The sequence below is a fragment of the Megalobrama amblycephala genome, linkage group LG3 (genome assembly GCF_018812025.1).
Source record: "Megalobrama amblycephala isolate DHTTF-2021 linkage group LG3, ASM1881202v1, whole genome shotgun sequence".
Classification (NCBI taxonomy): domain Eukaryota; kingdom Metazoa; phylum Chordata; class Actinopteri; order Cypriniformes; family Xenocyprididae; genus Megalobrama; species Megalobrama amblycephala.
Window position 1 is genome coordinate 43,498,012 of NC_063046.1, and position 23,718 is coordinate 43,521,729.

The 23,718-nt window shown below is 34.8% G+C and overlaps 1 protein-coding gene across 9 annotated transcripts in view; it reads left to right on the top strand.

The window, feature by feature from the left end:
* The window catches only part of neo1a (neogenin 1a), a 199,834-nt gene that overhangs the window by 116,674 nt on the left and 59,442 nt on the right, over positions 1-23,718 (top strand). For all 9 annotated transcript variants that reach the window (XM_048185583.1, XM_048185578.1, XM_048185584.1 and 6 more), the window contains exon 5: positions 18,244-18,380. In XM_048185583.1, coding sequence (XP_048041540.1) covers positions 18,244-18,380 — 137 coding nt within the window. The remainder of the gene's footprint in view (positions 1-18,243; positions 18,381-23,718) is intronic.

The following is a 23,718-nucleotide window of genomic DNA, read 5'->3' on the forward strand; positions in this document are numbered from 1 at the left end:
GGCGCTACAGCAATCTGTCATGACACATTAAAGAGATACAAAATGGTTTTTAATTGTTTCAATTTCTTAAAGAATTACACAATTTGAAAGCTGGGACTTTGTTTAATCTGTTGACATGTTGTCAGCGTCCTCTTTGCTCCACAATGTATTTTTCACTCTGTGTGGCGTGACAGCGCCATGGCTTGTCGACAAAGCAACAGTAACTAAGTGTGCGGGTCTTTGTGAAGGGTCAATTGGGATGGTCAAACACCCGAAACTATGTTAAAAGATACAGCACAACTTACCAAAATTCGTATCCTGTCTCATGTAATCACTCAATCAGTGTTTCAACCGCAGAAAGACGTCAATAAAACAGCTTGTAAACAATAGGCTGTCATGTAACTTCACGTTTACCTCAGTAAAACCATATTCAGTGACCATACCTCCTTAGCCAGCTAGAAAAATTAACTCTAGAGAGGAGCATTTTGCTAAATATATGCACCATAATACATATTCATTATAATTTTTAACGTTCTTCAATATTTAATGCATGTTTGAATAAATCTGTCAAGTTTTTGTGGCAGCCACCATTTAAATGTTTATATTTCAAAAAACGCATTGGAGTAGAAATATAATTACGTAATTGTAAAGTTAGTATTTTAAATTTATTATTATTTATTATTAAAACTTCCTTGAGTGTAATTTAAGTGTTTGTACTGTATACAAATCAGTTAATTTTAACCTTCAATATTATAGTAATGTAGTACGAACTGACTCCCACGTATAGTTTACAGCATTACTTGAGAGATTTTTTTCCTTGAGAAAATTTGCCATGTACTGTTCCTTATACAGTACAGTCCAAAAGTTTGGAACCACTAAGATTTTTAATGTTTTTAAAAGAAGTTTTGTCTGCTCACCAAGGCTACATTTATTTAATTAAAAATACAGTAAAAACTTTACTGCCACTTTTGATTGATTTAATGCATCCTTGCTGAATAAAAGTATTCATTTCTTTTAAAAAAAATAAAAATAAAAATTCTTACTGACCCCAAACTTTTGAACGGTAGTGTATAATGCTACAGAAGCTTTGTATTTCAGATAAATGCTGTTCTTTTGAACTTTCTATTCATCAAGGAATCCTGAAAAAAAAAATAGTACACAACTGTTGAACATTGAAAATAATCATAAATGTTTATTGAGCAGCAAATCAGCATATTAGAATGATTTCTGAAGGATCATGTGACACTGAAGACTGGAGTAACAATGCTGAAAATTCAGCTTTGCATCACAGGAATAAATTACTTTGTCAAATATATTTAAATAGTACACAGTTATTTTAAATTGTAATAATATTTCACAATATTACTGTTTTTTACTGTATTTTTAATTAAATAAATGTAGCCTTGGTGAGCAGACGAAACTTCTTTTAAAAACATTAAAAATCTTAGTGGTTCCAAACTTTTGGACTGTACTGTATATCGAATCGAATTTTGAAATTTTGTCTCAATACCCAGCCCTAATATTAAGATTTTTCACTATTTTGTAAAAAAAAAAAAAAAAAAAAAAAAAAAAAAAAAACCCGTAAGACTTTTGTTCATCTTCAAAACGCATATATAAGGTATTTTCAAACCTGAGACAATTTGAAACCTGTCCCTCCACCAAAACATTGAAGGTTCAAAATGTTCATAAAAACATAATCCACAAGTCTTCTGAACAATGGCATGATCACTTTTATATGATGAACAGATTTAATTAGTCAGCACACATAAACAGTACATGATAGAGCACATCAAATATGCTGAATGGAAGATCAAACGTGCTTGCTTGACATGTGAGAACCAAATGGACTTTCAGTGAAGGGACAGAAATCTCAGGTTTCAATAAAAATATATTCATTTGTGTTTCAGTGATGAGTGAAAGTCTTGTGTTTGGGTCATTTTTAGTGAACTATCCCTTTAAATTATTAAAAAAGAGTACAGTAAGTTATTATTTGATAATGGCAAAGGTAATCTATATGCGAAAATAGGCATGTGCAATTAAATAATCAGTATCATCCAATAGCGAACGACTGGAAAAGTCAAAGAAAAATCATGGAATTTCACTGGCCAAAAGGTGTGGAAACCCTGTACTTTTTTTTTTTTTTTTTACAGAGTTTTATACTTTTTGTATGTTTCTTCATTCAAACTTCGTTCACAATGATTACAAACTAGATTTTAAAAATTTTTTAACAAAATGTGAGTGGTGCTTTCCATGCTGTGCAAAATAAAGAGAAAAGAAAGAAGTCCAGTTTATATGATATTCTGTTCCCTTCAATGCAACTGGTATTTTTCACCTGTTTTATTGTCCAGATTGCTTAGAAAAGTAATAGCACACCTCTTATAAACAACACACTCGATTTGAGGAATCATTCATGTCTGTAGCACAAAGAGTGCAGCACTAGTACCAAGTTATGTACTTAGTTTAGTGGTTTGCTCAAATCCCTAACCGTTAGTATGAGCAATTTTAATAGAGTTGCTTTTCCTTAGTGAACACCACTAATAATTGCCTTCCAGTAAGTTTGTCATAACAATAATTACCACATCCATTGGCTTGAATATAAGTATCCCCAGAGTGGCCATCTTTACAAGATGACTTCATTAATCAAAGGATCTGCTTATGGAACAAGGGCTGAGGTAATTTTACTTGATGACTGAAAAAGATGTTTTGCTCTGGACAATTAAAAAGTTCCTGTGAGATTATCACCCTCAGTTCCTGAAGACGGGGTTTGGACTGTCAGCCAGTAATTGGGAATGTTGAATGGAAGAACAATGGAGAATATTGTTTAAGAACGTACGTAATATCAGACACCGATTGAACGAGGCATTCAAGTCCTTTCTTGACATATCTGCATTTATGAAAACGTTTTGCATGCAGCTGCCTCACCGCCTCTGAGAGTGGCTGCGCTGTGGGGATTAACCACGGTAAACGGACGAGTCAGAGAGGCAGAACAAGAGAGAGCAGATAGATGAAAGGGTACAGTGAGAGTGACTGCTGATTGCCTCATATTGGGCTCCGTATGAAGTGTGACTTCAGTCCTCCGAACCTTAAGACACAATTTAAATGTCATACAAAACATGTTCACAGTTCCTTTGATCATGGTGTGCAATATGTATCTCCAAATATTTATGTAGTCCAGAAGCATTCAGTTCATTTTGTGTGTATGAATATTTTCTGATGTAAATGGGTCTTTATTTGTATGGAAGCTTGTTTCCACCATGGAATAAAACAATTTAAAAGATAATTGCGACTTTTTATCTCACAATTCTGAGAAAAAAAGTCAGAAGGGCTAGATGTAAACTTGTGATATGAAATCTCAATTGTAAGTTATAAAGTCAGAATTGTGAGTTATAGTCAGTCTTTTTTTCCCTCAGAATTGGACTTTATAACTCACAAATGCGAGTTTATATCTCACAATTCTGAGAAAAGTCAAAATTGACAGATATAAACTCACATTTCCCAGAAAAAGTCAGAATTGCGAGAAAAAAGTCAGAATTGCGAGATATAAACTCGCATTTGTGAGAAAAAAGTCAAAATTGTAAGAAAAAGTCAGAATTGCGAGATATTAACTCGCATTTGCTAGAAAAAAGTCAGAATTGCGAGAAAAAAGTCAGAATTGTAAAGATATAAACTCGAATTGTGAGAAAAAAGTCAGAATTGTAAAGATATAAACTCGAATTGCGAGAAAAAAAGTCAGAATTGCAAGAAAAAGTCAGAATTGTGAGAAATAGTCACATTTGAGAGAAAAAAGTCAGAATTGCAAGATATAAACTTGAATTGCGAAAAAAAAGTCAGAATTGCAAGAAAAAAGTCAGAATTGTAAGATATAAACTCGAATTGTGAGAAAAAAGTCAGAATTGCAAGATATAAACTCGAATTGCGAGAAAAAAGTCAGAATTGCGAGAAAAAAGTCAGAATTGCAAGATATAAACTCGAATTGTGAGAAAAAAGTCAGAATTGCGAGAAAAAAGTCAGAATTGCAAGAAAAAGTCAGAATTGTAAAGATATAAACTCGAATTGCGAGAAAAAAGTCAGAATTGCAAGAAAAAGTCAGAAATGTGAGAAATAGTCACATTTGAGAGAAAAAAGTCAGAATTGCAAGAAAAAGTCAGAATTGTGAGAAATAGTCACATTTGAGAGAAAAAAGTCAGAATTGCAAGAAAAAAGTCAGAATTGTAAGATATAAACTCGAATTGCGAGAAAAAAGTCAGAATTGCAAGATATAAACTCGAATTGCGAGAAAAAAGTCAGAATTGTAAGATATAAACTCGAATTGCGAGAAAAAAGTCAGAATTGCGAGAAAAAAGTCAGAATTGTGAGAAATAGTCACATTTGAGAGAAAAAAGTCAGAATTGCAAGATATAAACTCGAATTGCGAGAAAAAAGTCAGAATTGCAAGAAAAGAGTCAGAATTGTAAGATATAAACTCGAATTGCAAGAAAAAAGTCAGAATTGTAAGATATAAACTCGAATTGCGAGAAAAAATCAGAATTGCGAGAAAAAAGTCAGAATTGCAAGAAAAAGTCAGAATTGTGAGAAATAGTCACATTTGAGAGAAAAAAGTCAGAATTGTAAGATATAAACTCGAATTGCAAGGAAAAAAGTCAGAATTGAAAGAAAAAAGTCAGAATTGTAAGATATAAACTCGAATTGCGAGAAAAAAGTCAAAATTGAAAGAAAAAAGTCAGAATTGTAAGATATAAACTCGAATTGCGAGAAAAAAGTCAGAATTGCGAGAAAAAAGTCAGAATTGTAAGAAAAAGTCAGAATTGTAAAGATATAAACTCGAATTGCGAGAAAAAAGTCAGAATTGCAAGAAAAAGTCAGAAATGTGAGAAATAGTCACATTTGAGAGAAAAAAGTCAGAATTGCAAGATATAAACTCGAATTGCGAGAAAAAAGTCAGAATTGCGAGAAAAAAGTCAGAATTGCAAGATATAAACTCGAATTGTGAGAAAAAAGTCAGAATTGCGAGAAAAAAGTCAGAATTGCAAGAAAAAGTCAGAATTGTAAAGATATAAACTCGAATTGCGAGAAAAAAGTCAGAATTGCAAGAAAAAGTCAGAAATGTGAGAAATAGTCACATTTGAGAGAAAAAAGTCAGAATTGCAAGATATAAACTCGAATTGCGAGAAAAAAGTCAGAATTGCGAGAAAAAAGTCAGAATTGCAAGATATAAACTCGAATTGCGAGAAAAAAGTCAGAATTGTGAGATGAAAAGTTGCAATGACCTATTTTATTTTTTATTCAGTGGCGGAAACAGGCTTCCATACTATTTGCGCACTATATACATTAAATAAACTCTAATACTGAACAATATTCTAGAAATTATTTGGGCCATTTTTATGGTTTACCTTATGAATTGATTGTCCTGATGGAAAAACAGGGTCATTATGGTCCAATGATCCCTGAGGCGTTGCCAGCTCAGTGAAACTACTGATCAACCAACTAGCCATTCATCCTGTCCTCTTGTTCCTTTGCTCAATTCTCTGGAACCCCATTTAAAATCCAATTTGGGGTTGATCATTGTCTGCTACTCTCCCGATCTATAAAGGTTGGGTTAAATGGCGGGATGGCCATTGGCAGAGTTGCTTATCAATGTTAATGGCCTATAATTTCTGCAGCCTTTTGTTCAGGATATGTATTAACAAGATTAAATGCTGTTTTCAGCTCACGCTCTCATGATATCAAATTTATGCTGTTTGTAATAGAGTCTGGCCGTGTAATGTTCGACCAGAGGGAGGGGAAAAAGTAGCATGCTTTTAAAAACAGTACTTATTATGATAATGATACATTAAAAGAATATACTTAAGTGCAAACTAAATGCAACGTTTTGCATTTATGGTAAAACAAACTATAGCCGACTTTATTGTCATTTCTATTGGAACTTGAATATCATGAATTCAAATATATTTATAATTACTATAATTACTTATTATAATAGTTAAGTTATTACATTTAAAATAAATTAACTTTAAATCTAATATCGAATAACACATTGCAGTTAAAAATATCAAGTACATTACATGTGCTTCAGTATGTTAGTCAACACTTCAAAATAAGCGTATTTTCAAAGCACAACAACAGATTATTGAAACATACTTTAAAGTAAGACTTTTAAATTTGACATTATTACAAAGTGCACTTTCTACAAGTGCTTAGAATGAAAGTACTCTTAAGTGGCCTGTTACTTCATTAATATTATATTATCTGCAAGTACAGTTATTTAATAATCTAATTTTAAGATATGAAGTACACTACAAGTACACATTCAATACTTTTTTCAGCTCTGGCCTGGTGATTAGCCCTTGTAGAGTATACATTTTTTTTAATTTTTAAAATGTTCTGGTCCTGTTCCCCCTGTCTTTCCCTTTAATTTTCTGTTTTCTGTCTATTCTCGTTCTAATAAGTGGCAGTGGTCAAAATTAATTTAAAATTAACACTTTCACTTTGTAACCAACCATCCAATCACAGTGGAGGAGGGGCGGGACAAATACAACACCGACCAACCGCCACGTTCTGCTTGTACAACGTCAACAGATGACAACAACAGGCATAATAACGAAGCAAAATAATTTAAAATAAGAACCAGAGCAAATACTTTACATTGTATTGACAATTGTATATAGAAACGGTACAGAAACAAACTATATGTGAAATGAGATACTAGGAACACTTCCGTGGATATTCCGCATCATAGCCTAATATCTTAACTGAAAAAAAGCTGCGTTGCCAAAACGCTCTCAAGTGCCCACAGCTAGGCATTTTCAGCTGGCTAAAAACGCTTTGGTGGACACATGGCCTTAGGGTTAGGATTTGGTTTTAGGGTTAGTTGCATGTAATTATGCATAATTTACTGTTATTACTATAATAAGTACATATAATATGAGTAACAATGACACTATAAAACAGTGTTATATGTAATTTTGTTTGAAAAATGTAAGAATCTGGTTTGCTGCTGTATTTATGTATTGTTTATTCCTACCCTGACCTTTTACTGTCTGGAGATACAGGGTTTCCTCTCATATGGGATAGAGAAAAAACACTATCCATTAGTCCACACAGATGGAGCCTATTGAGCTCCCTCATGTGTGTGTAGGGGAAAAAGTGTTTTTCAAATGCCGAAAACCAAACAGTGCTTTATTGACCGTGGAGTCTTACCAACTGCTCTGATTCCCTGGCACTAGCTGCATGCCCGTCTCTCAGGCTGGGATCTTCTCGGCAGATAGGCGATGATGAGCCACTGGGCAGAGAACTGAGAGAGGTAATAGCAGGTTCGGGCTTCTTAGTGGGAGTGTAACAACAGGCTGAAGGATAAACACTTAAGACTGGCACATAGAGCCAGAGGGAGGAAAGAAAATCCATAAAAGAGAAACTGACAAAGAGAATTAGATATTATTGTTTGGATCCCAAGTAATATCATTTATAGTCTTGTGTTTCCAGACTTCTGACTTCCAGCATAAGATCTAGTCCATGTTACAGCTAATTCTGACCCAGAACTGAAAAAGGAAGTGGTTGTCTGATTGTTGTAAAGTGACCAACCACTTCGCTGTTTACTACTTTGTTCTATTTCAAACAAATCCCTTGAGTTTCTTTCAATTATTTAGAAATATGACCATGTTTTAAGTTATAGTTCATCTTGGGTTTTTTGGGGCCATGAAGTCAAAAGAGAATATTCTTTTGATTGCATTAGATATTTGCATGTTCACGGTTCTTTGATATCAGTTAAAGGTGCAATATTTTGCAAGTAAAATATCCAAAAACCACTAGACCAGTGTTATATAGAGTATTTTGTTCACTTGAGTACTTACAATATCCCAAATGTTTGCAACTATTTGTAAATCGTGAGAAAATTGCAATTTTAACCAAGGCTCCGGGACGTGTGAGGAGTCGCCTGTCAATAGTGTCATACCCGCGTTACCCTCGGTTTCCGGTTTTATTTTGTAGAAACCATGGAAACACCAAAGACGCTTTAATATTTACATGTTTTAATAGGCAAGGGAACAACTGTTTTGATATATTTATGGACAGAAAACCAATTGTTGTATATAGCTCAACATGTTTAGTCTTATACTTTAAATCAAATTTTCTTGATTTTCCGCGAGTACCATGCTTTACCATGCCTCAAAGAAAAACACTATTTTGTGAAGTAGCTAACATAGCATAATCAGATGCAGCTTTATTTTTATTAACAGTAATACATAATTTTCTCCATCATACAATACATTTTAAAATTAATTGCATGCCATTTATCAACACAAGCCATCCAGCATTTAGTATGATATTGTAAAATCGATCTATCTTACTGCAGTGTGTAACAGTGTCTCACAGCAGCCGCCGAGCAAACGCACAGAGTAACATTATAACATCATTTTCAACACACTCAAATGTATCTAATATGATAAACAGAGCTGCGTTACCTCATACTCATGATCGGAAAAGCAGAAGCAGCGCCGGCGACTGTGGCATAATAAAAGTCCCGCTGCTTGTGAGGTGTGTGTTGATCAATCACTCCAGCTCCTCGTTCAGCTCCACAACACTCGGCCCTGCACTGCTTCATACTACAGTATCGTTAATAATCGCATCCATGAACATGATTTCTTCCTGAGTCCTATTCCGATACTTTTCCACCGGCCGTTAAGGTGAAGACCACATGTCCCAAGATTCCAAGCTCAAACTTGGCATCATCAAGCTACGCCTTTGTTTTGAATAGGCCTCTAGTGACCTCTAGCGGACATAAAATATTACATATTGCACCTTTAATGGTCACATGAGTTGCAGGTAAACAAATGAATTATTATTAATCTTTTTTAGTATGTTTTATTTAGATTCTTTTTATTTTATTTTAATTTTACATTTTTATGATTTTATTAATTATTAGCTTTTCATCAACTCATAAATCCCAATAAATCCCAATATGTTGGGAATCATATTTTATAGGAATGTATAGTGTAGTGTTTACAGGAAAGCAAACAGCTTGAAGTTTTTTTGCATGCCATTTTTGCATGTAATCTGCATCAGAGGTTCCATGATGAATGGTCCGTGGGTGGGCCATCTGAGGCTAACACTACAGTGCATCATTTATGACTTTGCTGGAATGAAAAGTGAAGGGTTGGAATGCATAGTGCTGGATGTCTGTTTTATTGTTTGGCAGGACATTGCCGCTGTTGTACAAACCATGCAGCACTATAGCAGGATTCATTTAGCCAAATGTCCAGCAGCTGTTTGTCACTGGAACATATGAATTTTGTGGCTGCCTCTCCATTTCTGCCTCTCATCTCTCTTTCCATTTTTTCCACTCCCATTTCCCTCTGTGAGTTCCACTGTGTCCCATCCCTTTAGGAATGGCTGTGGCCTCTCCGTGCACTCAACAGCTAATGACATATCCACAGCTAAATCCAGCCTCATCCGCCAGTTCATTCAGACCTCTAATGTGTGTATGTTACGCAGATTGTGGCTTTGGGCTTATAGTAATGTGCTAATCAAAATATTAGTTAACCTGCAAAACAAATAAAGAAAGGTTTGATGACGTTCCATCTCAGCCCAGCTGGGAAAAACAAACACTCTGACTCATTGTAAAGACGAAGCTCTTCATATTGATTTTACACTAATTTTTTCCCTCTTCTGAGGTATTTCATTTGAGGCTCCGTCCTTTAAAAGAGCAGCATACGTCACACTGGACAAGCCAAAATAATATGACATTACCTCATATGGATTCTCATGGCAGCTTGTTTCCACCACTGAATAAAAATGGTTATTTTTTATCTCACAATTTTGACTTTTTTCTCGCAATTGCAAGTTTACATCTCACAATTCTGACCTTTTTCTCAGAATTGCATAATATAAACTCGCAATTGCAAGTTATAAAGTCAGAATTGTGAGTTATAAAGTGAGAATTGTGTGTTATAAACTCACAATTGCGAAATATAAACTCAATTGTGAGTTAAATAGTCGGATTGTGAGATATAAACACAATTGCGAGATATAAACTCAGAATTGCGTGATATAAAGTCGCATTTGTGAGTTATAAAGTCAGAATTGCGAGTTATAAAGTCAGAATTGCGAGATATGTAGTCAGAATTGTGAGTTATAAAGTCAAAATTGTGAGATATAAAGTCGCATTTGCGAGTTATAAAGTCAGAATTGCGTGATATAAACTCAATTGCGAGTTATAAAGTGAGAATTGTGAGATATAAACTCACAATTGCTAGTTATAAAGTCAGAATATGCGAGATATAAATTCGATTGTGAGTTATATAGTCGAATTGCGAGATATAAAGTCAGAATTGTGAGTTATAAAGTCAGAATTGCGTGATATAAAGTCGCATTTGCGAGTTATAAATTCAGAATTGCGTGATATAAAGTCAGAATTGCGTGATATAAAGTCGCATTTGCGAGTTATAAATTCAGAATTGCGTGATATAAAGTCAGAATTGTGAGTTATAAAGTCAGAATTGTGAGTTATAAAGTCAGAATTGTGAGTTATAAAGTCAGAATTGCGAGTTATAAAGTCAGAATTGTGAGTTATAAAGTCAGAATTGCGTGATATAAAGTCGCATTTGCGAGTTATAAATTCAGAATTGCGTTATATAAAGTCAGAATTGCGTGATATAAAGTCGCATTTGCGAGTTATAAATTCAGAATTGCGTGATATAAAGTCAGAATTGTGAGTTATAAAGTCAGAATTGTGAGTTATAAAGTCAGAATTGCGAGTTATAAAGTCAGAATTGCGAGTTATAAAGTCAGAATTGTGAGTTATAAAGTCAGAATTGCGAGTTATAAAGTCAGAATTGCGAGTTATAAAGTCAGAATTGTGAGTTATAAAGTCAGAATTGCGAGATATAAAGTAGCATTTGCGAGTTATAAAGTCACAATTGTGAGTTATAAAGTCAGAATTGTGAGTTATAAAGTCAGAATTGCGAGATATGAAGTCAGAATTGTGAGTTATAAAGTCAAAATTGTGAGATATAAAGTCGCATTTGCGAGTTATAAAGTCAGAATTGCGTGATATAAAGTCAGAATTGCGAGATATGAAGTCGCATTTGCGAGTTATAAATTCAGAATTGCGTGATATAAAGTCAGAATTGCGTGATATAAAGTCGCATTTGCGAGTTATAAATTCAGAATTGCGTGATATAAAGTCAGAATTGCGTGATATAAAGTTGCATTTGCGAGTTATAAATTCAGAATTGCGTGATATAAAGTCAGAATTGTGAGTTATAAAGTCAGAATTGTGAGTTATAAAATCAGAATTGCGAGTTATAAAGTCAGAATTGTGAGTTATAAAGTCAGAATTGCGTGATATAAAGTCGCATTTGCGAGTTATAAATTCAGAATTGCGTGATATAAAGTCAGAATTGCGTGATATAAAGTCGCATTTGCGAGTTATAAATTCAGAATTGCGTGATATAAAGTCAGAATTGCGTGATATAAAGTCGCATTTGCGAGTTATAAATTCAGAATTGCGTGATATAAAGTCAGAATTGCGTGATATAAAGTCGCATTTGCGAGTTATAAATTCAGAATTGCGTGATATAAAGTCACAATTGTGAGTTATAAAGTCAGAATTGCGAGTTATAAAGTCAGAATTGTGAGTTATAAAGTCAGAATTGCGAGATATAAAGTAGCATTTGCGAGTTATAAAGTCACAATTGTGAGTTATAAAGTCAGAATTGTGAGTTATAAAGTCAAAATTGTGAGATATAAAGTCGCATTTGCGAGTTATAAAGTCAGAATTGCGTGATATAAAGTCGCATTTGCGAGTTATAAATTCAGAATCGCAAGTTATAAAATCAGAATTGTGAGTTATAAAGTCAGAATTGCAAATTATAAAGTCAGAATTGCAAATTATAAAGTCAGAATTGTGAGTTATAAAGTCAAAATTGCGAGATATAAAGTAGCATTTGCGAGTTATAAAGTCACAATTGTGAGTTATAAAGTCAGAATTGTGAGTTATAAAGTCAAAATTGTGAGATATAAAGTCGCATTTGCGAGTTATAAAGTCAGAATTGCGTGATATAAAGTCGCATTTGCGAGTTATAAATTCAGAATCGCAAGTTATAAAATCAGAATTGTGAGTTATAAAGTCAGAATTGCAAATTATAAAGTCAGAATTGCAAATTATAAAGTCAGAATTGTGAGTTATAAAGTCAAAATTGCGAGATATAAAGTCGCATTTGCGAGTTATAAAGTCAGAATTGCGTGATATAAAGTCAGAATTGCGAGATATGAAGTCGCATTTGCGAGTTATAAATTCAGAATTGCGTGATATAAAGTCAGAATTGCGTGATATAAAGTCGCATTTGCGAGTTATAAATTCAGAATTGCGTGATATAAAGTCAGAATTGCGTGATATAAAGTCGCATTTGCGAGTTATAAATTCAGAATTGCGTGATATAAAGTCAGAATTGCGTGATATAAAGTCGCATTTGCGAGTTATAAATTCAGAATTGCGTGATATAAAGTCAGAATTGCGTGATATAAAGTCGCATTTGCGAGTTATAAATTCAGAATTGCGTGATATAAAGTCACAATTGTGAGTTATAAAGTCAGAATTGCGAGTTATAAAGTCAGAATTGTGAGTTATAAAGTCAGAATTGCGAGATATAAAGTAGCATTTGCGAGTTATAAAGTCACAATTGTGAGTTATAAAGTCAGAATTGTGAGTTATAAAGTCAAAATTGTGAGATATAAAGTCGCATTTGCGAGTTATAAAGTCAGAATTGCGTGATATAAAGTCGCATTTGCGAGTTATAAATTCAGAATCGCAAGTTATAAAATCAGAATTGTGAGTTATAAAGTCAGAATTGCAAATTATAAAGTCAGAATTGCAAATTATAAAGTCAGAATTGTGAGTTATAAAGTCAGAATTGCGAGATATCTCAGAATTGCAAGTTCGTAGTTTGTCTGGTAATTATGACTTTATAACTCAGAATTGCGACTTTATATCATGCAGTTCTGAGAAAAGAAGTCAGTCTCTTTTTTCCCTCAGAACTGGACTTTATAACTAACAATTGCAAATTTATATCTCACAATTCTGAGAAAACAAGTCAGAATTGCAAAATGTAAACTCGCAGTTGCAAGAAAAAAGTGTGAACGCAACCGTACTGGACAACTAGTTGTCTGTCACATCACACAGTGCGAGAGAGCTGCTCTGTGCTGCACAAATGCATGTCTACCGTGTGTTGCGGGTTTTCAAGTGTGGTTTTGGTAATTAACAAAGATTACGCTATGAGCTGTGTGTCATCTGAAGGTTTTAGATCCAGTCACTGTTCTCCTGTCAGTTTTGTGTTCTACGCACGACTCAAATGCTCCGCTCTCCACCCAGATATAAAAGCTGCTCGAGACTCACACCTGTAACTAAATGCGGTTTTCAATCCCAAAAACTGATAGTGTGAACGTAGCCTAAATATGTCTGGATGCAGCCTGTCCAGAAAGATTATTCAGACTATTTCAGACCCACATGCACATCACAATGCTCTATATAGCTGTTCATTTGCTTTGCAAAGTGTTTATTAAAAACAGGTAATTCCAGCTTAGGCTGTTAAAAAGCTTGACCAAGATGGTCTGCTAGATTCATCTTGGTTGGATGTCCAGCCGATCACCCATCCAAATCAGCCTAGATCAGCTGCCCTGCTGTAAAACAACTACTTGCACCATCTGAAGTTGGTTTACTGGTCTTAGCTGTTCTCCAAGCTGGTCTGACTGGTCTAGTTTGATGATTTTAGATAGAACTCAATACTTGATGGGTATTTTGAGAACAGCAGGTTGGCCAGGCTGGATTGACCCTTTACTAGATAAAGGGTCAATCCATTCATTAACAAATATAATTTTTTTTAACTTTACAAAATTGCATTTTATCTGATCTTGTGTTGCTTTGTAATACAAAAGGTAAAATGATATCCAGTCTGCAAGGATCTTTTCTAGGATATATTTTTTTGTTTCACTTCATCGACCGCACCATACCACTTTGATTTGGCAGAAAAAAGGTTTTCAAATATTAAGCATTAATAAGTGACCTTGATAAAAATAAAATCAATTTGTTTGCCACACAACCATGAATAAATAATATTTTGAGGCTGAAGAGGAAGTTTTGGAGTTAGAGTAAGTTTCTCAATGCATTGATGTCTTATTTGAAAAGATCAAGATTCATGACTCTCAAATCTAATATGTAAAAAAAAAAAAAAATTCTAAGATAATGATAAAAGATTATGGCATCCTAATAAATCAGGTTTTCTTTTCAAGAATTTAATTTGCTTCATTATAATATCAAGATTGTATCTCCCTGTCATTTTTGACCATCAGAAGCTGGTTTTAACTGGATTTTCCAGTAGGGTAACACACAACCCTTTCTTGTGGCATCAGAAGGAATAGTGTCACTACCCTTATTGAAGCCTTGGCACAGCTTTAGTGGCTTCTCTGTTTGGAGTCACAGCCATAGAGCTGAACAGTTAAGGGTGGAGACCATGCCAGAACCTTCTGAGCTGTTGACAAGGCAGCCTTTCATCTCACTCGCTTGTATCTTATGACGGCATCAATCACAGGCTGGCTGCTCTGAGGCAGGTTGGGTCAGCGCCACCGGTAGTTTGGTGTTGGATTTCTGTTGACGGATGCCAGTAGTTTGGCCTCAGAGCAGCACACTGGATATCCATCACGGCATATGCAGCGCTAGCTGTTAGCCCTAACCTGTCTGCCGTCGTGAGCTGCTGCACATTAGTTCTGGGTTATTTGAGGCGACTCCACACATAGAACCAAAGTATTACTGCTCCCTCAACACTCCTAATACTCTGACGGTCCTGAATGAAGAATAGTGTGCTTCCAACTTACACAATTTGAGGAATTTTAAGGAACACTATAAGGGGGAGGAGATGGCTCACTTGTTGAAAAATGAATGGGAGGAATTCATTTCCGATTATTCCATTCTTGTTTATCTGTATAGCATGCAAAATACGGCTTGAATCTGATCCAGTTCCAAGGAGTCTAAGTTAGTCTTTCAGATAAAGTCAAGTGAAATCACATGTTGACAAATGCAAAACACCACAAAGGATCTTGTCAGTAACACTTTGTAGAAGTCACCAAGCCTGTGTCTCCCTCACATTAAAGTTTTGAAGGCACTTGACTAGAGACACATGTGGAGATCATAAGACACTTGCAGCTGAGAGGCACTGATGTGTGGAACTTCAGCATTCACACTCTTAAAAGAGCATATTAGAAATAACATCACAGTCCATGAGAGAAAAACACGAAGAATGAAGCGTGTCTTAAGTGGAAAAGCTCCACAGTGGGTCTACGTGTTTCCAAAAGGACAAAGACGGCCTTTATGAGACCTGCTAGTTTTCCTTTGGGTTGAGGTATGTGTTATGCTTGAGGTAGGGTGGAGTTTCTTTGAGCACAAGACTTTTGAGTTACTCTCTCTTATGCAAGTCCTGTGGTCTGGCGTGTGTTTTGGACACTGTCAGGCTGACAGTTAGCCTTAGACATCCGCTAGAGAATGGTTGAACCACTCTCTGTAAATTTATAGATATTTTGGTACTGACATTGGTGTAGGAATGACTTGCTCTTCTTTAGGTGTTCATTTATTATATATTTTATCTAATTTTATAATGCCTGTATAGTACTTTATTGTACTCTCATCTCTGTTGATTTAATGGTTTAATTCAGTTCCTTAGAATTCCACAGATTTTTTTCAAAGCCCAAAAAAGAAACAAAAAAGAAAATAATACAAGCACATGCTTGTTGCAATTTTGAATGCAACACATGGATCTGGATACTTCACAGCTGAGACAGGCAGAGAAATAAAAATAGTCAATGAGAATGCTGGTATTAATGTGCTGGTGTTTAATACCAATCGATGGCTGACAGATTAGGTTGAACGGAGGTTCTGCAATCAATGTATTCTGTGCCAGAGACCAGCCAGCTCCTCTACCTCTTACTGTGGCCATGCTCTTCTTTTCTCTAAACTATTGATTCCTTGCCCAGCGTCACAACATGTTCCCTATGTCGAAAATTCACCCAACTCCCCAACCAAATGTCAATTAGTTTGTCAGTAGTACAAAGGAATTGCAAAAGAATTGCTGCAGAAATCATTTTATCACTTTTAATAAAATAAAATAAGTAAATAAATTCAGGCATGTATTTTGTATTCAGGCAGCTTTTGGTAACGGGGATGAAAAATAATGTGTATATATTCAGACGTGTCTTGTATTCAGATCACTTTTGGTAACAGGGAACGAAAAATGGTTTATAAATAAATTCAGAAATATCTTGTATTCAGACAACTTTTGGTAAAAGGGATGAAGAATAGTAAATACATATGCCTTTTGTATTCAGATAACTATTGGTAACAGGGATGAAAAATAGTAAATAAATTCAGAAATGTCTTTTGTATTTAGACAACTTTTGGTAACAGGAATGAAAAATAGTAAATAAATATGCCTTTTGTATTCAGATAACTATTGGTAACGGGGATGAAAAATAGTAAATAAATTCAGAAATGCCTTTTGTATTTATACAGTTTTGGTAACAGGTTTGAAATATAGTAAATAAATATGCCTTTTGTATTCAGATAACTATTGGTAACAGGGATGAAAAATAGTAAATAAATTCAGAAATGCCTTTTGTATTTATACAACTTTTGGTAACAGGGATGAAAAATAGTAAATAAATATGCCTTTTGTATTCAGATAACTATTGGTAACAGGGATGAAAAATAGTAAATAAATTCAGAAATGTCTTTTGTATTTAGACAACTTTTGGTAACAGGGATGAAAAATAGTAAATAAATGTGCCTTTTGTATTCAGATAACTATTGGTAACAGGGATGAAAAATAGTAAATAAATTCAGAAATGTCTTTTGTATTTAGACAACTTTTGGTAACAGGGATGAAAAAAAGTAAATAAATATGCCTTTTGTATTAAGATAACTATTGGGAACAGGGATGAAAAATAGTAAATAAATTCAGAAATGTCTTTTGTATTTAGACAACTTTTGGTAACGAATGAAAAATAGTAAATATGCCTTTTGTATTCAGATAACTATTGGTAACAGGGATGAAAAATAGTAAATAAATTCAGAAATGCCTTTTGTATTTATACAATTTTGGTAACGGGTTTGAAAAATAGTAAATAAATATGCCTTTTGTATTCAGATAACTATTGGTAACAGGGATGAAAAATAGTAAATAAATTCAGAAATGCCTTTTGTATTTATACAATTTTGGTAACGGGTTTGAAAAATAGTAAATAAATATGCCTTTTGTATTCAGATAACTATTGGTAACAGGGATGAAAAATAGTAAATAAATTCAGAAATGTCTTTTGTACTCAGACAACTTTTGGTAACAGGGGTGGAAAATAGTAAATAAATAGATATATTCAGACATGCTTTTTGTATTCAGACAACTATTGGTAACAGGGATAAAAAATAGTAAATAAATATATTAAGAAATGTCATTTGCATTCGGACAACTTTTGGTAGCAGGGATGAAAAGTAGTAAATAATAAATATATTCAGACGGATGAACAATAGTAAATAAATTATTACAGACATGTCTTGTATTCAGACAGCGTTTTATAACAGGGATGAAAAATAGTAAATAAATAAATTCAGACATGTCCTGTGTATTCAGACAGCATTTGATAATGGGGATGAAAAAATAGTAAATAAATAAATATATTCAGACATGTCTTTTGTATTCAGACAACTTCTGGTAACAGGGATAAGAATAGTAAATAAATTCAGGCATGCCTTTTGTATTCAGACAACTGTTGGTAACAGGGATGAAAAATGTCACATAAATTAATTCAGACATGTCTGAACTAACAATATTTTCTGAGGATAAAACTCCTCCTATCTCTACCTTGTTAGACAAGAGTCCCTTTTATAGAAAGAAACGTGCAGTACAATTATTACCTGGACAATCCTCCTAAAACATCCTGGGGTTAAGTGCCTTGCTCAAGGGCACAATGGTGATCTGTTCATTGTTTGCCCCTGGTTCAAACCAGAGACCTTCTGATTACCAAGCCTGACCTTTAACCGCTAAACCACACCACCACAATTTTGAGGCTGCCCTTTTCTTATAGCATGCTCCCTTTGCAAGATAGATTCCATGTTGTTGCTGGTGAGAAGCAAAATTTATACTGCAGTTATTGAATTAGTGTTGGGCTAAGTATACATTTAACTTTCTGAAGGGAGCGTATTGACAGCACCCTTTTTTCTTTTCCGCATAGCATGGGTCGGTTTGAGGTGCTCGGCGGGGGCAGTCTGCAGATCTTCAATCTCACAGAGGAAGACGCCGGTGTGTACAACTGCCTGGCAGACAACGTCAACGGCTCCGTTGAGGCCCAGACTGAGCTCACGCTGAAGGGTAAGCTTAAACCTCACTTATAAAGGACTAGTCAAGTGATTGTCATGTCACACTATAAAGCTTTTTTTCTCAGAGGAAGTGTTGCATTTTCTTGGTGACATTATGTTCTGTAATTCAATTGCACGGTCTGATCACACTTCAGACATGTTTACAGAAACAGAGATAGGATTCTCTGTAATTGCTCAGGCTATAGCTTTCGGGTGGGACTTTTACTAAAGTGCATGAGATTTGATTGTGTGATGATGAAAGGGACGTGAGACTGTTCAGACAGGTGTGAAATTACAAAGAATAGAATAGAATCTGGACTGTAGATTTCATGCAGATATGTGGTGTGTAATGAGCTTTAGCCATCTGTCTGTCTGTCTGAGAATTGATCCTACACTGTGACGAGATGAAAAGATGAAAGATACTGGGGGGCAACAAGCCCCTACTTTCAGGCCCTTACTTTGCCTTTGTGGGTGGGAGAGTTATTGTGTTGGAGCGATAGTACAGTAAATCCAACAGCTCACTGAAGAGGTGCAATGCCAAACTCAAACCGAGCACCTCCCGGAATCCAAGCGAGTGTCAAACAATCTCTCGGTTCTTCTTTCAGCGTGGGCTGTATGCTGAGCATTGTGTTTTGTTGCAATGCAATTTGGTTTAAATAATATGACACAAATGGGTATGAAATTTAGTTCTGCTTCAGTGTTCTGAGTAGGAACGTAGTTAACTTTATCAACAGAATTTATGGCATTAGGTTGATTACTTTAAGTATGTGCTCAAGTATTTTTTTTAATTTTTTTTTTATTGTACTTACAGACAATGTAAAATTAATGAAATAGAAGTCCACTTACACACATTGGCACCAATAAGGATTAAATCAATCAAAGTTTAAAGCTAATCAAGGATTTGTTGATCTGTGTTTTAATTTCAAACTGTTTTGCTCCACTCAATTTTAAGCACAGTTTAACAAATCAGGGATTAAAAATATAACCTGTGATTAAAACCGCCATGTAATTTTCTTCACCATGATTGATTCATTATTGTAATTAAATAGCAAAAGTGTTAATATTACATTTGTTTTAACCTCCTTGCATGAAAATTTGACGTTAATCCCAAATTAAGATTTAAATTAGAGTTTAAAGTAATGGAGCAACAGGAATAAAGTTCATCTATCTTAAATGTAAATGATGGTTTAAATGTAAGTCTGCTTATTTCTAAAAAGTTTAAAGTTTGGTGCAACAGTCTAATTATTAGATAAACCTTGAATTAATTTAAATTAAAGGTCTTTGCACACTGAGTCTGAAAATTTCAGATGCATTTTTTTTTCGTATTCGTCATTCTAAAAATTCGTCACACACAGAAACCTTGCACGCTGAGTCCGATGCATATTGCGGGGGAAAAAAATCACAAAACAATACAAAATTAAGGGAGGATGATTTTGTTGTCCTCTCTCTACTTAAAAAGAGGAAATATTGGGTCCATCCAATCCTGAGATTGTGTAGAGAGGAAGGAGAGTTCCATCTCTTTATCAAGGAGCTATGGGATTATCCCGAACAATTCAGTTTAATTCAGGATGTCAGTAGCTCAGTTTGATGCTTTGCTAGCGCACTGTGTTTGTCATACAGTGCTTTGTGCTGAGAGACGAAGTAGATCGACTTGTCAGACGCCATTCTGGATTTTGGCGTTCGCTTGTACGGTGGCTCTGGATTGTCAGAACACCTCTCAAAATGCTTGCTACGGATGTGAAAAACGTAGAAATTTTAACCTGATCTGAATTGTGTGTAAACGTGATTGACTCTATGTGAGGAAATATTTATTTTTTTAACGTGCGTAAATTTCTGATGCAAATTTCTGACTCGGTATGCAAAGACCTTTAAGCTTAATCCTTATTGGTTCAAGTCACCCGCTGTTTTAATGATCTTTTTTGTGCTTTAAAGAAGTAGGCTATACTTATTTTGATGTGTTAACTAACATACAAAAGTGCATGTAAAGTACTTAATTATAATTTTAGTGTTCTTAAATAATACATTTAGTTTATATATTTTTAACTTCAATATTACAAATGTGTAATTATACATTATGTGCAAGTTACATAAAAGTATATTTTAGTTTACCATCAATGTCTGTAAGTACATTCAACAATACACTTTATTTTAAAGACAAAAGAATTTCAATTACATATATCCCCGGTTTCACAGACAAAGCTAGTCCCAGACTAAAATGCATGTTTATCTTAAAATATGTCAGTGCCATTGTTTTGTCTCATGATGCACACCAGTAATGTTTTTTTCCTTTCTTTCTAGTAAACGTTTATAAAAGCTACTTAAATATTTTAACTGAACTAAGGCCTAATCCCAGTTTAGGCTAAGCCCTGTCTGAAAACCGGGCCATAAAGTTGTACTGAAGTCCTACTTAACTATGTCAAAAAACACTCTTAAAAGGGTTAGTTCACCCAAAAATGAAATTTCTGTCATTAGTTACTCACCATCATGTCATTCCAAACCTGTAAGACCTTCATCTTTGGAACACAAATTAAGATATTTCTGATGAAATCTGAGAGACTTCTGACCTCCCTATAGACCAGTGGTTCCCAAAGTGGGGGTCGCAAGACATCGTGGAAGAGGTCGCGAGATGATTTCCAGAAATAAATAAAAAAACATTTTTTTTAAATGATTAGAAATAGCAGATTGTATCAGTAATTGTAGCAAAATACTAAAAATAGTAGTTAAATTTAAAACAAAAAACATGCAAATAAAAAAGCCATCAACCTTTCGATTTTCCTTCCCCTCGACCGTGACTCCTGAGGTGGGCATCCATTGCAGCAGGTCAATTTACAGCAACATGTTAAACATTCCGACATGTGCATGTAGGTAATTCTTTAGACTTAAAGCTTTGGATATTATTTTTGTCGAAATGAAACGTTGGTTAATATCGACCAAAGACAACCCAGGGAGGCCATTTAAATGTTTTATTCAATTCATTACTTTATATTTATATAAAGTAATACTTTTGATTTAGATATTACGTTGCTCACGCAAGTGGCAAAACATTTAAACATAAGCTTTATGTTAAAATCACAAACATTTTAAAGTAAAACTTAAAATAGACAAAAACAGGCGACTTTCCTTTTCCTTCCTTTTAAATCTTTTTACAAGAAATCCTTCAGGTCAGTGCTATCTTTGTCTCTTTGTTCACCTACATGCCAGGTAATGTGCCAGTTTCCTTGCTTTACCCAAGGCAAAAAAGCCATGTGTTGACTGTGTAACAGAGACTTTAAATTATATGCATCTATGGTAAAATTACTAGTTTTTTGCGTCAAAACATGTTTATTTTAATGCAAACAGTGTGCTATTGTATTATTTCAGCATGGTGCAGTGCAGCAAAATAGACTGTGCGTAAATGATTTCTGCACTGCTGCAGACGCACCGCTCGTGGAACTCACTGCCGGATTGCATCTGTGTGCTGCAGTGTGAACGCTCTAATCCGTTAATATGGTCACGGCAAAAAAAAAACGCACTGCATACGCACTGCACAGATTAGGCCTATGTGTGAAACAGGCCTTAGTGCATGTGCGCCATTGCACACAACGTTTGTATACTTTGACCACCTGCGAAGATAGTGGGGGTCGCGAGTCACTGGCATCGTTATTTTGGGGGTTGTGGGCTGAAAAGTTTGGGAACCCCTGCTATAGACAGTTACGTCATAACCAATTTCAAGGTCCAGAAAGGTAGTAAAGACATCATTAAAACAGTCCATGTGACTACAGTGGTTCAACCTTAATGTTATGAAGCGACGAGAATATATTTTGTGTGCAAAAACAAAACAAAAATTACGACTTTATTCAACAATTTCATCTCTTCTCTGTCTGTCTCTTACGCTGTTCACGTTGTAAACACAGTGCAGTGCTTCCAGGTTCTACGTCAGAACGCAGACTCATTGTTGGCCGGCTCCTGCGTCAGCATCACACGCATGCGTCGTGGTGCTCATATGAACAGCCTCGGCCAATACTGAGCTGGCGTTCTGATGTTTACAACGTGAACTGCGTAGGAGAATGACAGGGAAGAGAAGAAATTGTTGAATAAAATCGTTATTTTTGTTTTGTTTTTGCGCACAAAAGTATTCTCGTCACTTCATAACATTAAGGTTGAACCACTGTAGACACATGAACTGTTTTAACCATGTCTTTAATACCTTTCTGGACCTTGAAATTGGTTATGATGCTGCTGTCTATTGGGAGGTCAGAAAGCCATCGGATTTCATCAAAAATATCTTCATTTGTGTTCTGAAGATGAACGAAGGTCTTACGGGTGTGGAACGGCATGATGGTGAGTAATTAATGACAGAAATGTCATGTTTTGGTCAACTAACCTTTTAAATTAAATTAATTGCAGTTAATATAAATGTAATACATTTTCATTTAATTTCAACTAACATGCAATTAAGTAACCGAAAGTTTTTTTTTAATATATGATTAAGTGTGATTTTTTTTCACAAGGAGATGTACATAAAGACTGTCCATAAAAGCAAAAATACAAAAAAAAGTATAACCACAAGACACATTATGCTTGCTGGCAAGATATAATAGCTCAATAAACTGTGTAATATTTATAGCTCTATATCCAGTCTTTTTTTTTAAACTTCAGTGTCATGTCAAGCCAGTAAACCTGGTAAGTTTTGCATAATACTTGCAAAGAGACCAGAAAGGTATCATGTTCACTCACAGAAATTACATTGGAAACACACAACCAGAAGCTAATTTGCCTAGAACAGAAGGTTTTGCTGAATAATTCATCAAGTGCTTTAACAAAAATGTGAAATTCACACTCCTGCTTGTAGTATCTCTGGAACGCTGGTATTTATTAATACAAATCAGAAATATTTTCTGTGGTAATCAACATAATGCTATTGATAGAGCAGGTTGTACTGAATCCAGAATATTATTGTGTTCCTATTTGAACACAAATATGAAATAAATCATTCATGTCTTGTTTGCACAGATTTTAAATGTCAAGCATGCAGACGTGTGTGCTAGTGGGAGAGGGTCAGATTGATCTGGAAACCTCTGTGCTCTCTCTGTTTTGTTACACTGTAGGTGAAATGCCCAGAATCGTATTAAACTTTGATAGACTGTCTTTTCTGTGCTACACAGAACATAAGCGAGTAGCTTGCAGGTTGCTGTTGTTTCTCAGCCTACTCTGAAATGCAGGGTAGATGAATAGAAACAAGAGTGTGTGTTGAGCTTTGACATTGTCTGTAATATAGCGGGAAACCTGAGACATGCTCGTGAATGCAAGTGAGGCAGTGATAAGAGCTGTGTGGTCATTTGAGATGGTTTTATCATCACTATGATCTCCAT